This window comes from Nicotiana tomentosiformis, chromosome 7 (assembly GCF_000390325.3).
Source record: "Nicotiana tomentosiformis chromosome 7, ASM39032v3, whole genome shotgun sequence".
NCBI classification, from domain to species: Eukaryota; Viridiplantae; Streptophyta; class Magnoliopsida; order Solanales; family Solanaceae; genus Nicotiana; species Nicotiana tomentosiformis.
In genome coordinates this window covers 55,997,092-56,011,404 of record NC_090818.1, presented here as the reverse complement: position 1 = coordinate 56,011,404, position 14,313 = coordinate 55,997,092, and the positions used below count along the sequence as shown (strand labels likewise).

At 34.4% G+C, this 14,313-nt stretch overlaps 1 protein-coding gene and 1 non-coding gene across 2 annotated transcripts; both read right to left on the bottom strand.

Annotated features, from left to right (window-relative positions):
• Positions 1-1,080: 1,080 nt before the first annotated feature.
• TRNAV-UAC (transfer RNA valine (anticodon UAC)) lies at positions 1,081-1,153 on the bottom strand. Its single transcript has one exon. It is a non-coding gene; the product is annotated as a tRNA-Val (tRNA).
• A 3,023-nt stretch (positions 1,154-4,176) lies between these two features.
• LOC104096704 (uncharacterized) lies at positions 4,177-6,005 on the bottom strand. Its single transcript, XM_009603118.4, has one exon. The coding sequence runs from the start codon at positions 5,745-5,747 to the stop codon at positions 4,461-4,463; it is 1,287 nt and encodes a 428-aa protein (XP_009601413.1). The 5' UTR covers positions 5,748-6,005; the 3' UTR covers positions 4,177-4,460.
• Positions 6,006-14,313: the final 8,308 nt, after the last annotated feature.

The window sequence follows — 14,313 nt, the reverse complement described above, 5'->3', positions numbered from 1 at the left end:
AATCCCAACAAAAAATTCAATTTTAACTGTCTTAAATTAACGCGAGAAAGAAGAAGGCATTCGATTTGGATAGAAGTGAGCTTCTATCATATTCAATAATGGAGAATGAAGGAGAAAGAAGATTATGGTTGTTAAATAGGCCAAAATGTTACCATTTGGGCTTTTTCAGCTATCCTCACGTCCCTTACAGGCATGTGAATCACGCACTAGAACCAATTATGACACATAAGCTCAGCCTCTAGTTATAAGCGTGTATTATACAGGATTTGAATGAGTGTAAGTGTTTACTTTATAAAATCGCAAGTATCGAAACCGGGATGACAAACTAGAACAAGTAAATGTGCCATTTAGGCTAATAAATTTAAATGATTTATACTATTAAAATAATAAAATATAGGAAAAATCATAATCAAGTGAAAAATTATTTAATTCTCTAAAAACTAATTGTGTCACTCTTTTTCCGTTAGATATTGGGGTGAAATTTGCACCGTCTTTTCAAGTGTAATTTCCATAAACATGACATCCTTAAATAATAAAATTGGAAGAAAATAAGTTGAGAAGGAGAGATTGTTCAAGTTGGAGGGTTGATCACAACGATGGCATAGAAAGTCAAAAAGGATGGCATTCACGGGCATGGGATCTGAATCTGATTCTGAGTTGTTATTGGTGGGTGAAGTGAGAGGGGATAAATAAGATAATGGAGAATACAAATTTATAATTTAATCCTCTTTATCTTGTTGGATTGTAAAGATTCAAAAGCTCTTATATTTTCTCATTCTAATCAATACAATTTCGAGCTTAATTACTTAATTTAATCAATGGATTGAAGAAGAGGCACATCAATTAGAAAACCATATAGATAATTTAGGCAAGGTGACAAAGGATAATACATTTTATAACTGTAGAAGGAAAGAGGAAGATTTATATTATGTAGTCATATTCCCTTTCCTTTATTCATGTCGTCTTATAGATTGGTTTCCATTCTTCATGATTGCTCCCAAACATGAAAGAATCTCTTTGCTTCAATGCAATTAAAGAAAGGAAAGCAGGAAATAAAAAATATAAAATAAAAAAATGTAATGTTGCTGCCCAGGATCGAACTGGGGACCTTCAGTGTGTAAGACTGACGTGATAACCACTACACCACAGCAACCTTATGTTAGATGAGCCACAAAATAATTAAATGTAATTCTCATAACCACATTAGAGAGAACTAAAACTCTAATTAAGATGATTATGAAATTCATATTTGAACATTATTTTTGAGAAAAGGAAAATGGAAGAATTGCCTTATGATTCAAGCAATACTTCTATTTTTGGTCTTCAATTCTTGCCTGGAGTTTTAGGGTGAAATTCACAAAGTTTGCTGCTTTCAAACTATCCCATTTTAAGAAAGTGACCTACTCTTCTTCAGCTATTTACCCAGTTTTTGCAACTGCCCTCAAGTTGTTATGTATTTATTGGTACTAGGAGGTATACACAACAAAAACAAAAACAAAAACAAATATAAAGAAAAACGAGGAGGTATTCAAAAAAAAAAAGATCCACACTAGGAGGTATGCGATGATGATTCATGTGGTAAACTATTTCGTTTACAAAAAAGGCCATAAGCCAGAAAAGCCTATCATTTTCCCTCCTTCCAAGTGTATATCAATCAAATCAATAAATAGGATTACAATACAAACACTTGATGTTTCATAATCCCTAGAATACTAAAATCAGATTTCCTGGTGACCTGACCTCCATATATACACAGACTACAGATGCAAATACATGGGGATTATAAGGGAGCACAAACCATTGCAGGTTTAAGAATGAATATAGCGGTGAATAAATAAAGGTTCTCAAACACAACACTGTTAACACATTCAATCACAAGTCATCTACTAATATAAACCATATGATGTAACCGAGCACAAATATGAAATTTGACTTTCTTAAGTTGACAAATACCTCAATTAAACAATGTAAATATACAGATACTTACCCACTTAATGAAGTGGCACATAAAGAAAAAATCCACCTAGTTTTTTTAACTGCTAAGAGTCTCAAAGCTACAAGGACAAGACATGGATAGACACAAAAGAGATAGGCGAGGCTGATGAATAATAATGTGTAATCCATTAGAGGAATGGCACGCAGAAACAGTAATTTTTCCTCTCCAATTGCTATACTAAAACATAAAATTAATGTGCAAACGCTGCAAGATAACTCATTGGTAACAGAAACAAAAATGATGTGCCAGTATTTCAAAGATTGTCACTTCAGGCATGTTCGTGACTAACAAAGTGTAAAGAAAGCACTTAAATGAAGGAATGAGTCATCATTCCAACAAATTCATGCGAAAATGAACATGGTATCTCAGAGAAATGTTGAATAGGTCCAGTGCAACACATGCATAAAGCATATACATGAAGTAGAGGTTGCTAGAATCCCAACTTCTGGAATACACGTCTTGGGGAAGGGAGGACCACAAGATTCTTCGCCCCTCCCTTTAGGGTATAAAGCAGGGAGCAACAAAATTTGAAGTACAGTGCTTGAGAACTGAAGTCAGGTACGTTTCTATGAAATTCAAATAATGAACTTTACTGCTAAGACCAGAAACATAAGAAAATGAACAAGAGCAGCTGTGAAATAACTCCACTGATCTTTAAACTTATGTACATTCAAATTCATAATTAGTTCCATTCTGCATCAATTGTGCAATGCAAAATATCATTCCTGTCAGATCCCAATGACAGTGTAGCAGAATCTATTCAGTGTAAAACAACAAATACATCATGTACCAAATATGAGTTTCACAGTTTTCAAAAGAAATCACCTAGTTAAAATACATATATACAATAACAACTACGCCAAAGTCCCAAACAAGTTGGGGTCAGCTATATAAATATTCATTTACCATGTTTCCCCATTTAGATCTGGTTAGACCCAGGACCCACCTGCACATTTGAACAGAATCTAGTGCAAGCTTAAAAGAGGATCAAGAGTTTTAATAAATTTATTGGCCAAACTACATAAGAAAAATTTGGAGACTCGCTTCATTCACTAGTTGATAATTTGCAAACACTATGCTTGCTCCAACATCTAACACTCAGAAGGCCCTATGTATATGAAGTTTATAATCTAAATCTTTAAATAAACCCAGAAAAGCTAATTATGGAAAAGAACTTCCCTCCTTTAGAGAACTGCTGCATTTTCACTAAGCGACAAAAGTTTCAACTATTTGTTAAAGTCTGCCTAATTTATCATCCACATTGTCCACATATCAAATAATATATTGAAGCTAATTTTAATTGATATGAGAGACTGAGACAACAAGTTTGTTTAAAAGGGAAAAGTACCTTTATTGAGTACTCGACGTGTATATCCATAGCATACGACACACTTGCCCATAGAATACTACAATCCAATAATCTTGGTGACCTCCATATATACAAAGAGTAACAGCAACAACGACAACAACAAACCCAGTGTAATCCCACAAGTGGGGTCTGGAGAGAATAATGTGTACGCAGACCTTAACCCTGCCTTGGGAAAGTAGAGAGGCTATTTCCGATGGACCCTCGGCTCATATATACATATAGTATAGACACAAATAGTGGACGAGCTATCTAGGCTAAATTTACACAAGTACCTTTTTTATTTTTGATAAGTAAATATATACAATAACTTATCAATTTGGCACTAAGGAGGAGTACAAAACATTGCAGGTAACAAAAGAAGATTGCAGAAGTTTATTATACACATATTGGGAGCACAAATGCTAAAACAAAAAAATTACCTTCTGAAACACAACGCAATTAACACATTCATCAATCATAATTCTAAAATTAATTCATCTACTATATAAACCATATGACAAAACTGAGCACAAATATGAACATTCAACTAAAGGATTTGACTTCAGTAAGTTGACAAGTACATGAATCGGCAGTGGCATAAACAAGGATATATATATATATATATATATATATATATATATATATATATATATATATATATATATACGTACGTACATGCCAACCTAATGAGATTGGCCGAGAAATACAATGCACACCAAGTTATTAACTGCTACAAGTCTCAAAGCTAAAAGACAAGACATGGATAGACAAAAAAGAGATAGGCAAAGCAGATGAATAATACACAATCCATTAGAGAAAAGGCAGTAAACTATGCAGAATCACTAATGTTTTCTCTCCAAAATATATATTAAAAAAAGAACATCAAGAAGTTACAAAGCATGCTAGCAATTCGTCAAATTCAAAATCATACAGAACTTCTTCATCATTAGACATTTACTACTAATTATAAATACTACCAAGGTCTAATTACAGAAATAATAGCAACAATATACTTATAAGTCTAACCCTACACAAACTCTTCAGTAATAAGGGAAAACCATGCGGAAAAAAAAATCAATAAGAGAAAACCAGTCAAACCATCAGGATACACTGCAGTCATTTGGAAACCAGAAGGATCTCGGGCTTCTTAGCTTTACTCGGCGTGTTAGCATTTGATACAACAGTTGCTGCAGCAGCTACTTTAGCTGCCTCACGGCCTCTCTTATCAAGCTGAATCAGACTCCGACTTGCCAAAATAGCCTGTGGGGCCAAATCATGCGAAGCCCTTGCATACAACCGTCTCACAGCCACAGAAGCAGCATCCTTCACATCCTCAGCATTCAAAGGACCCAACAAACAATGCCCCAAGATCCTAACCACAGGCTGCAACAGCTCCCACGGGAGCGGAATTCTTGCACCCTTTGGCCTTAATTCATCATACCCATCTTGAATTCCCAAATTCTCCATTGTTTCACAAACACCCTCCAAACTACCATTACTAATTTCAACAGAATTCTCTGAATTCCCATCAGTTTCATCAAAATCCGACAGGCAGGCACAATCTTGACCGGCCCAATCAGCAGCAAACTTACAAAGATCCAATTTTGACCAAGTGGGCATGTGGGAAATCTGTTTATAGTAAGAATCTAAAGCGACCCCAACAATGCAAGCGCGTTTAGTTGACTTCACAGCAATTTGGTGCTCAAGAGGCTGCGATAAAACTCCTACCAAAGGACGTTGATTCTGGGCCCCACTCGATCTGGGGTTTGATTTTGCTGACGTGGGGTTTCTTGGAGTATGATACAAAGAAGGCTGAGATAGATCGGGGATTGAAATGAGTATGGGCTTTCCATTTCGCGCTTTGGTTTCAGCAGAATAAAGGGCAAGAAGAACAGCTTCAAAACCAGAAAGAGAAGTAGTACAAGTAGAAGAATGGATTCGTGAGAGATAAATGGAGGCTAAAAGGGGAATAAAGGAGAGGACTACGAGGCGGAGATCAGTATCGGAAGAAAGGAAAGTGTCGTAAAGCCAGTGACAAAGAGGGTCATCGCCGGAGCCGGAGGAAGGGGAAGAGAGGGAGGAAGAAATGGAGAAGTAGGCCGCCGGAGAGAGGAGGAGGGATCGTGCAGGGCGGTCGGAGTCGGCGAGGGAGCAGAGAGAATCGGCGGCGGAGGAGTCGGACGGGAGGAGGAGGGAGGAGAGGAGGTGAATGCGAGAACGAGCTTTGGAGATGGATTCCCACCAAGAATGCATGGGGTTCGGATCATTATTGTTGTTGTTGTTGATGATCGGAGTGCCGCCGTTTTGGTGGTGGTGGTTGGAAGTGGAGGGGGTTTGAACGGTGGAGGAAGTGGAGGAAGAAGGGGAGTCGCCGGAGATTTGGGAATTTAGGGTGATATCCATAGGGATTAGGAGGGTGGGTAGATCGGAGTTTTGGTGGAGTCTCCGATGAAGTCGTACAAAGTGGACTGCCTTCCTCAGTTCTTTTGGTTCCTTTTTTCCTACTATATTACTATTATTTTAGCCAAATTTCAGTATTGAATTTGCTACCAAAAAGAAGGTTGAGCTCACTAACTGTTGAAATTATCTTCACACAACTTGTGGATTTGAAATTTCACCAAATGTTGAACAGCCTCAATTGTGTAGGCGAAAATTATGACAATCAGGGTTTAAATTTTTATAGAAACAAGAAATTATAAACAATCCGTTTAAGTTTCGGTGGATAAAAATGTCATTATTGTTATAAGAGAAATCAAATTATGTTGGATGTCTACTCTTCCTTCGTGATCTTATCAAATGCTTAATGACATATTCAATGACATATTTTTATGCTTAATGACATATTCAATGACATATTTTTATTCACTTTTCATGCCTATATAAAGGCCTTGTAATAGATAGAAAAAAACACATAATTGAAGAAGAAATAAGAATCTCTCTTACTCTCTTTCTCTCTATATCTCTTAGCTTGTTTTTCCTTGTTCGTTATTGTTATTTTGAGTTATATTTATAACACGTTATCAGCACGATTGTTACCTTCATTTTCACAATCACATCCTAGTTGTGTTCGATTCTCCTTTAGGTATATCACTATATATTCTTTTAGTTTATGATAATATATATGCACCAATATGTTATTTATTAACAAATTCATATACTATTAAGCATTTATTTTAGTTGATCATGTTATTGAAGTTCTCTTACCTTGCTTATTGTTAAAGAAAATATAAGATATAGATCTTGAGTACGTTAAACTAACAAAAATAATTTAATAAATATGTGTGGACTTGCGTAGAGCAAAACTTATCTTCAAGACTTTCTACAAAAATAAAATCGTGATAATCAAGGTGACAAAGTAATTATTGTACATACTAGTTTAATTACTTTACAATTGGTGGAAAGTAATATTTGAATACATTCACTCTTATCACCGTATATGGTTATTTCTCAAATCCACGTTTATAATAAATTGTTTTTCTTTTACTATACTAAATATCTCTCTTTGTGTTTATTTATATACTCCATAATTCTTGTTTATTTGACATATATATTATATGTTACTTACACCTTTCTTTTTTTATACTACATATTTGAAGTGATCAACTTCTTAATTAGTTGTCTGATTTATTTTTATAAGTATATTTTAATTGAAAATTATTTTTATTCGTTCTAACCCATTTACTTTTGTGATTAGTTTCAATATGTCAAACTTGTCAAAGCTTGAATTCGTGGTACTAGACATTATCGGGAAGAATTATTTATCACGGGTCCTTGATGCTGAAATTCACCTTGACGCTAAAGGTCTTGGAAATACTATTATACAAGAAAATGAAGCATCAAATTAGGATAAAGCGAAGGTCATGATTTTCCTTCGTCATCATCTACATGAAGGGTTAAAAACTGAATATTTAACTGTAAAAGATCTACTTGAGTTATGGATTAATTTGAAGGATCGATATGACCACCTAAAACTTACGGTATTACCGAAAGCTCAGTATGAGTGGATACATTTAAGGTTGCAAGACTTTAAAACCGTAAGTGAGTATAATTCGGCTATCTTTAAAGTAAGTTCTCTATTAAAATTATGTGGAGACACTATCACATATGAGGACTTATTAGAAAAAATATTTTCTACTTTTCACGCTTCAAATGTGGTGCTACAACAGCAATACCATGAAAAGGGTTTTAAGAAATATTCTGAGTTAATCACATGCCTACTTGTGGCAGAGCAGAATAATACTCTATTAATGAAAAATCATGAAGCCCGTCCCACTGGGTCAGCACTATTCCTGGAAGTGAATGTTATAGCAGCATATGATAAGTCTGAAAGAAAATAAAATAATTACCGTGGTCGTGGACATGGTCGTAGACGTGGACGTGGCAGGGGACGAAACAATTATCATCATTATGGTGAAAATAAACAGGAGAACAATAAGGGTTCTCAAATTAATCCTTCAAAAGGTAAAATTAGTATGTGTCACAGATGTGGTATGAAAGGTCATTGGGCACGCATTTGTCGTACGCCAGACTATTTTGTCAAACTTTATCAAGCCTCCCTTAGAAAGAAAGAAAATAATGTGGAGGCACACTTGACATTTCAAAATAATGATGATGAAGCAGGCCCCTCAAACAAATATGATTCTGAGGCACATCTTGCATATAAAGATGATAATTTTGGAGGCCTAGCAAATATTACTCATTTAGAAGCTGGAGACTTCTTTGAGGATATTGACTTAAGAACTAATCATCTTACTGGGAATGAAGCTATAATAAAAGTTATCATTTTGTGATGTTTGCAACTAATTTATTTTTCTTAAGTGTATTTTCCTAATGTATCATGTGTTGCTAGTTTCTACATTCCTAATGTATTTCTTAATATATATTTTGTTTGTCTTTCATATTTCTTATAATGTACTTTTTGATTTTTTTTTATGAAGAATATGCAAATTTTCCAGTCTTCAGTTGGACTCAAGATTAATAAAGATGATATGTCTTCTGGATAGTGCTACAACACACACTATTTTAAGAGATAAGAGATATTTCTCTTATTTGGTAATGAAAGAAGTTAATGTTAATACAATATCCGGTAGTACAAAATTAATTGAAGGTTCTGGAAGAGCCAATTTATTACTACCAGGAGGAACAAATTTGGCTATTGATGAAGCACTATATTGTAGTAATTCTCAAAGAAACTTATTAAGTTTCAAAAATATTCGCCAAAATAGCTACCATATTGAGACTACAAATGATGAAAAGATTGAATATCTTTATATTACTACAATAATGTCTGGTAAGGAATATGTGCTTGAAATGTTACCTGCTCCCGGTTGGGTCATCCTGGTTCTACTATGATGCATAAAATAATTGAGAATTCACATGGACATTCAATGAAGAACCAAAAGATTCTTCAATTTAAAGAATTCTCTTGGGCTGCGTGTTCTCAAGGCAAATTAATTATTAGAACATCAGCTATTAAAGTTAGGATGGAATCCCCTACATTTCTGAAATGTATACAGGGTGATATATATGGGCCCATTCACCCTCCATGTGGACCATTCAGATATTATATGATTTTGGTAGATGCATCTATAAGATGGTCACATGTGTGCTTACTATCAACTCGCAATATGGAATTTGGGAGATTGTTGGCTCAAATAATAAAGCTAAGAGCACAATTTCCAGATTATGCAATTAAGACAATTCGTCTTGATAATACTGGTGAGTTTACATCCCAAGCCTTTAATGATTATTGTATATCAACTGGGATAACAATTGAGCATCTGGTTGTTTATGTTCATACACAAAATGGTCTAACGGAATCATTGATCAAACGCCTCCAATTAATCGCTAGACCAATGCTTATGAGAAGAAAACTTTCCATTTCAGTATGGGGTCATGCTATTTTATATGCAGCAGCACTTGTGCGGATAAGGCCTACAAGTTATCATAAAGTCTCCCTATTGCAATTGGCTTTTGGTCAGGAGCCAAATATTTCTCATCTTAGAATCTTTGGTTGTGTGATATATGTTCCAATTGCTCCACCACAACGCACAAAGATGGGTCCCCAAAGAAGGTTGGGAATATATGTTGGGTATGAATCTCCTTCTATTATAAAATATCTGGAGCCTATGACTGGAGATTTATTTACAACAAGATTTTCTGATTGTCATTTTGATGAATTAGTATACCCAATATTAAGGGGAGAAAATAAGCAGCTGAGAAAGAAGTTAGATTGGAATGTATTATCACTATCTCATTTAGATCCTCGAATAAATCAATGTGAACAAGAGGTTCAAAAGATAATTCATTTGTAAAATATTGCAAATCAACTGCCAGATGCATTCACTGACCTACCAAGGGTGACTAAGTCACATATTCCAACTGCTAATGCTCCAATTAGAGTGGATATCCCGGTAGGATAATTAATTAAAGCAAATGAGTTTAAACCATGCTTGAAACGTGGTAGACCTATTGGTTCTAAGGATAAAAATCCTCGAAAAAGAAAAAGAGCAAATGATTAAAGTGATCATAATACGGAGGTAGTGACTTAAGAAGAGCACAAAGACATAACAAATGATAAAACCTCAAGGGAGGTTCAGGTACCTGAAAATGATAAGAATGGAGAGATCTCAATAAGTTATGTCTCAACGGAAAAAAGATGGAACCGAAATAATATTGTTATCGATAACGTTTTTGCTTATAATGTCGCTATTGAAATAATGCAACAAGATGAGGATCTTGAACCAAAATCTGTTGATGAATGTAGACAGAGAAATGATTGGCCAAAATGGGAAGATGTTATCCAGGCAGAATTAACTTCACTTCCGAAACGTAAAGTTTTTGGGTCTGTAGTCCAAACACCAAATGGTGTTAAGCCTGTTGGCTATAAATGGGTTTTTGTACGTAAAAGGAATGAGAAAAATGAGGTACAAAGATATAAGACACGCCTTGTTGCACAAGGATTTTCACAAAGGCCTGGTATCGATTATGAAGAGACGTATTCTCCTATTATGGATGCTATAACGTTCCGTTATCTCATTAGTTTTGCTGTCCATGAAAAGCTTGACATGCATTTAATGGATGTAGTTACAGCCTACCTTTACGGCTCACTTGATAAAGAGATATACATAAAAATTTCTCAGGGATTTAAAATGCCTGACGCACATAATTTGAAGTCCCAGGAAATATTTTCAATCAAATTGCAAAGATCTTTGTATGGTCTAAAACAATAAGGTAGAATGTGATATAACTGCCTTAATGAGTATTTATTAAAGGAAGGTTATATAAATGATATCATTTGTCCATATGTTTTTATAAAGAAAACAACATCGAAGTTTGTTGTACTTGCTGTATATGTTGATGACATAAACCTTATTGGAACTCCTACAGAACTCCAAAAGGAAATTGATTATTTAAAGAAGGAATTTGAGATGAAAGATCTCGGAAAAACAAAATTATGTCTTAGTTTGCAAATTGAACATTTGGCAAACGAGACTTTTGTTCATCAATCTGCCTACATAGAAAAAGGTATTGAAACCGTTTTATATGGATGGAGCACATCCATTAAATACTCTAATTATTGTTCGATCACTTGATGTGAATAAGGACCCGTTCCGACCTCAAGAAAAGAATGAAGAACTTCTTGGTCCTGAAGTACCATATCTTAGTGCAATTGGTGCACTTATGTATCTTGTTAACACTATAAGGCCTGACATAACTTTTTCAGTTAATGTCTTAGCAAGATATAGCTTTGCTCCTACAAGGAGACATTGGAATGTAATCAAACACATATTGCGGTATCTAAAAGGGACTATCGATATGGGATTATTTTATGGCAATGATTGCAGTCCCGATCTTGTTGGTATACCGATGCTGGGTATTTATTTGACCCACACAAGGCTCGATCTCAAACAGGCTATGTGTTTACATATGGAGGCACTGCCATATCTTGGCGATCGACTAAGCAATCAATAGTGGCTACTTCATCTAATCATGCTGAGATAATTGCTATTCATGAAGCAAGTCGAGAATGTGTATGGTTGAGGTCTATAATACACCTTATTCGAGACGAATGTGATTTGAAGTGTGATAAATTACCCACCATTTTGTATGAAGACAATGCAGCATGCATAACCCAATTGAAAGGAGGATTCATAAAAGGGGACAGGACAAAGCACATTTCACCAAAGTTATTTTTCACACATGATCTTCAAAAGAATTGTGATATCAATGTGCAACAGATCCGTTCAAGTAATAATATGGATGATTTGTTCACCAAATCTCTATCGACGTCAACCTTCAAAAAACTAGTGTACAAGATTGGGATACGAAAGCTCGAGGATGTGAATTGATGCTCTCATCAGGGGGAGTTAATACGCATTGTACTCTTTTTCCCTTATAAGGTTTTGTCCCACTGGGTTTTCCTTGCAAGGTTTTTAACGAGGCAATCAAAAGGTGTATTTCTAAACATGTGTACTCTTTTTTCTTCACTATGATTTTTTTCCATAGGATTTTTTCCTAATAAGGTTTTAGCAAGGCACATTATCTATGGACATCCAAGGGGGAGTGTTATAGAGAAATCAAATTATGTTGGATGTCTACTCTTCCTCCATGATCTTCTCAAATGCTTAATGACATATTCAATGACATATTTCTATGCTTAATGACATATTCAATGACATATTTTTATTCACTGTTCATGACTATATAAAGGCCTTGTAATAGATAGGAAAAAACACACAATTGAAGAAGAAATAAGAATCTCTCTTCCTCTCTTTCTCTCTATATCTCTTAGCTTGTTTTTCCTTGTTCACTATTGTTATTTTGAGTTATATTTATAACAATTATAATATACATTAATTATTTTTTTGTGAGAAATAACAAGTATCCAGCAAAAAAAGAGTTGGAAATAACGTTATAAAGATTTTTGAAATATACTTCAGTATTTGTAATATTTGCAGAAGTGTCGAGTGTCAACCCACCAACTATAAATATATTTTAAAGATAATTTATATCATATATAAATACGTTTCTTTCGAACCAAAAAAAAAAGGATTTGAACACAATTAATTATAGCAACCACTACGAACAAAGTGGATCTGGCCATACAACAACCAAAATTATGAATAATCAATTAAATCAAATATTCAATTATAAATAGAATTATATTTAAGGTGAAAGTCTATATTTTAGAGATTTTAGAATTTGTTACTTGGTGGTTAAGTCACTTTTTCCCTATAAATAGAGGGGTCATATTCCATTGTAATTTATCCCAAAATTAATAAGAATTCTCTCTTTTTTCTCTGCAATATTCTTCTTCTTCTTTTATTATTTTATTACACGTTAACAGCACGAGACCGTCTCAAGAAAAGCTCTTTGAGAAGACTAAGGTATAATTTTTCTCCTCTTTTAATTATGACTGATATTATGAAAAGAAATTTTGTTGCCCTTGAAATTTCGGGCAAGAACTATATGTCATGGGTGTTGGATGCTGAAATCCATTTAGATGCAATGGGTCTTGGAGACGCCATTAAAGATAAAAATAAAGCATCTACTCAAGATTGTGCTAAGGCCTTGATTTTCTTGCGCCATCACCTTGATGAAGGGTTGAAAATAGAATATCTCACAGTCAAAGATCCACTTGTTTTGTGGAATGGCTTAAAGGAAAGATATAACAACTTAAAGTTGTCCACTCTTCCACAAACACGATATGATTGGGCTCATCTGAGGCTCCAAGACTTTAAGTATGTTTCTGAATATAATTCTGCAATGTTCAGAATTACTTCTAAATTGAAACTCTGTGGAGATAGTATCACTGACTATGATATGCTTAAAAAAACGTTCACAACATTTTATGCCTCCAATATGGTCTTGCAATATCAGTACCGAAAGAAAGGTTTCAAGAAGTACTTTGAGTTGATTTCTCTTCTCCTTGTGGTTGAACTAAACAACGACTTGCTCATAAGAAATCACGAAAATTAACCCACTGGATCTACACCATTGTCTGAAGTGGATGGGGTATATTCCCATTATGCTAAGCGTGGAAAAGGTCGTGGCCATGGCCAAGGAAGAAATTTTTCTGGTGTTAATCATCCCCAAAGAAAAATAACCACCAAAAGTGAAAAGGAAAAGATGAGAAGCCAAAGGCAAAGGGTTCAGAAACTGAATGTTATCATTGCGGTGGAAAAGGGCATTGGGCAAATATTTGTCGTACACCAAAATATTTGGTTGAGCTTTATCAAGCGTCTCTAAAGAATAAAGGCCCTGAAGCTAATTTTGTCTCTAACAATGAATTTGACATCACCCACTTGGATGTGGCAGACTTCTTTGAGCACCCTGATGGAAAAATAGACCACTTAATCGGTGACGGATATGTGGTTAAAGATGATTGAATAGTTTGATTATTATTATTATTATTATTATTATTATTATTATTATTATTATTATTATTATTATTATTATTTTGTCTATTCGTAGTAACCAGTGAATAAACATCATGTAATCATAGTTCTTTACCTGAGTAGTAGTCATTAGTATTATTTGTTTAATGAAATAGTGTTAGTTCGTTTTGATTAAATATAATTCTAGTATTCATTTTAACCAATGTTTCAGTATGGGTACGAATACATTTCTTATAGCTTATTATGTTGGAATGGTCTAAATTATAGGTAATTTGATTTGAAATAAAAAAATTAACTATGCTTATAAAATAAGCAAGTGAAACGTAAGATTTCAAGAATATTATGTAATGACTCGACCGGTAGTTTTGAGAGTACTAGCCCCGAACCCCTATTTATTGTTCCCTCTATTTTATTTTTGGGTTTTGTGACTTGCTAGGAAGATTTATTTTTGGTTTTGGAGTGAAATAGGACACATAGTCCCTAAGTTGGGAGTTTAAGTTCTAGGAATCGACCGTATCTTGAATTGTATGAATACGACTCAGGAATGGAGTTTTGATGGTTCCAACAGC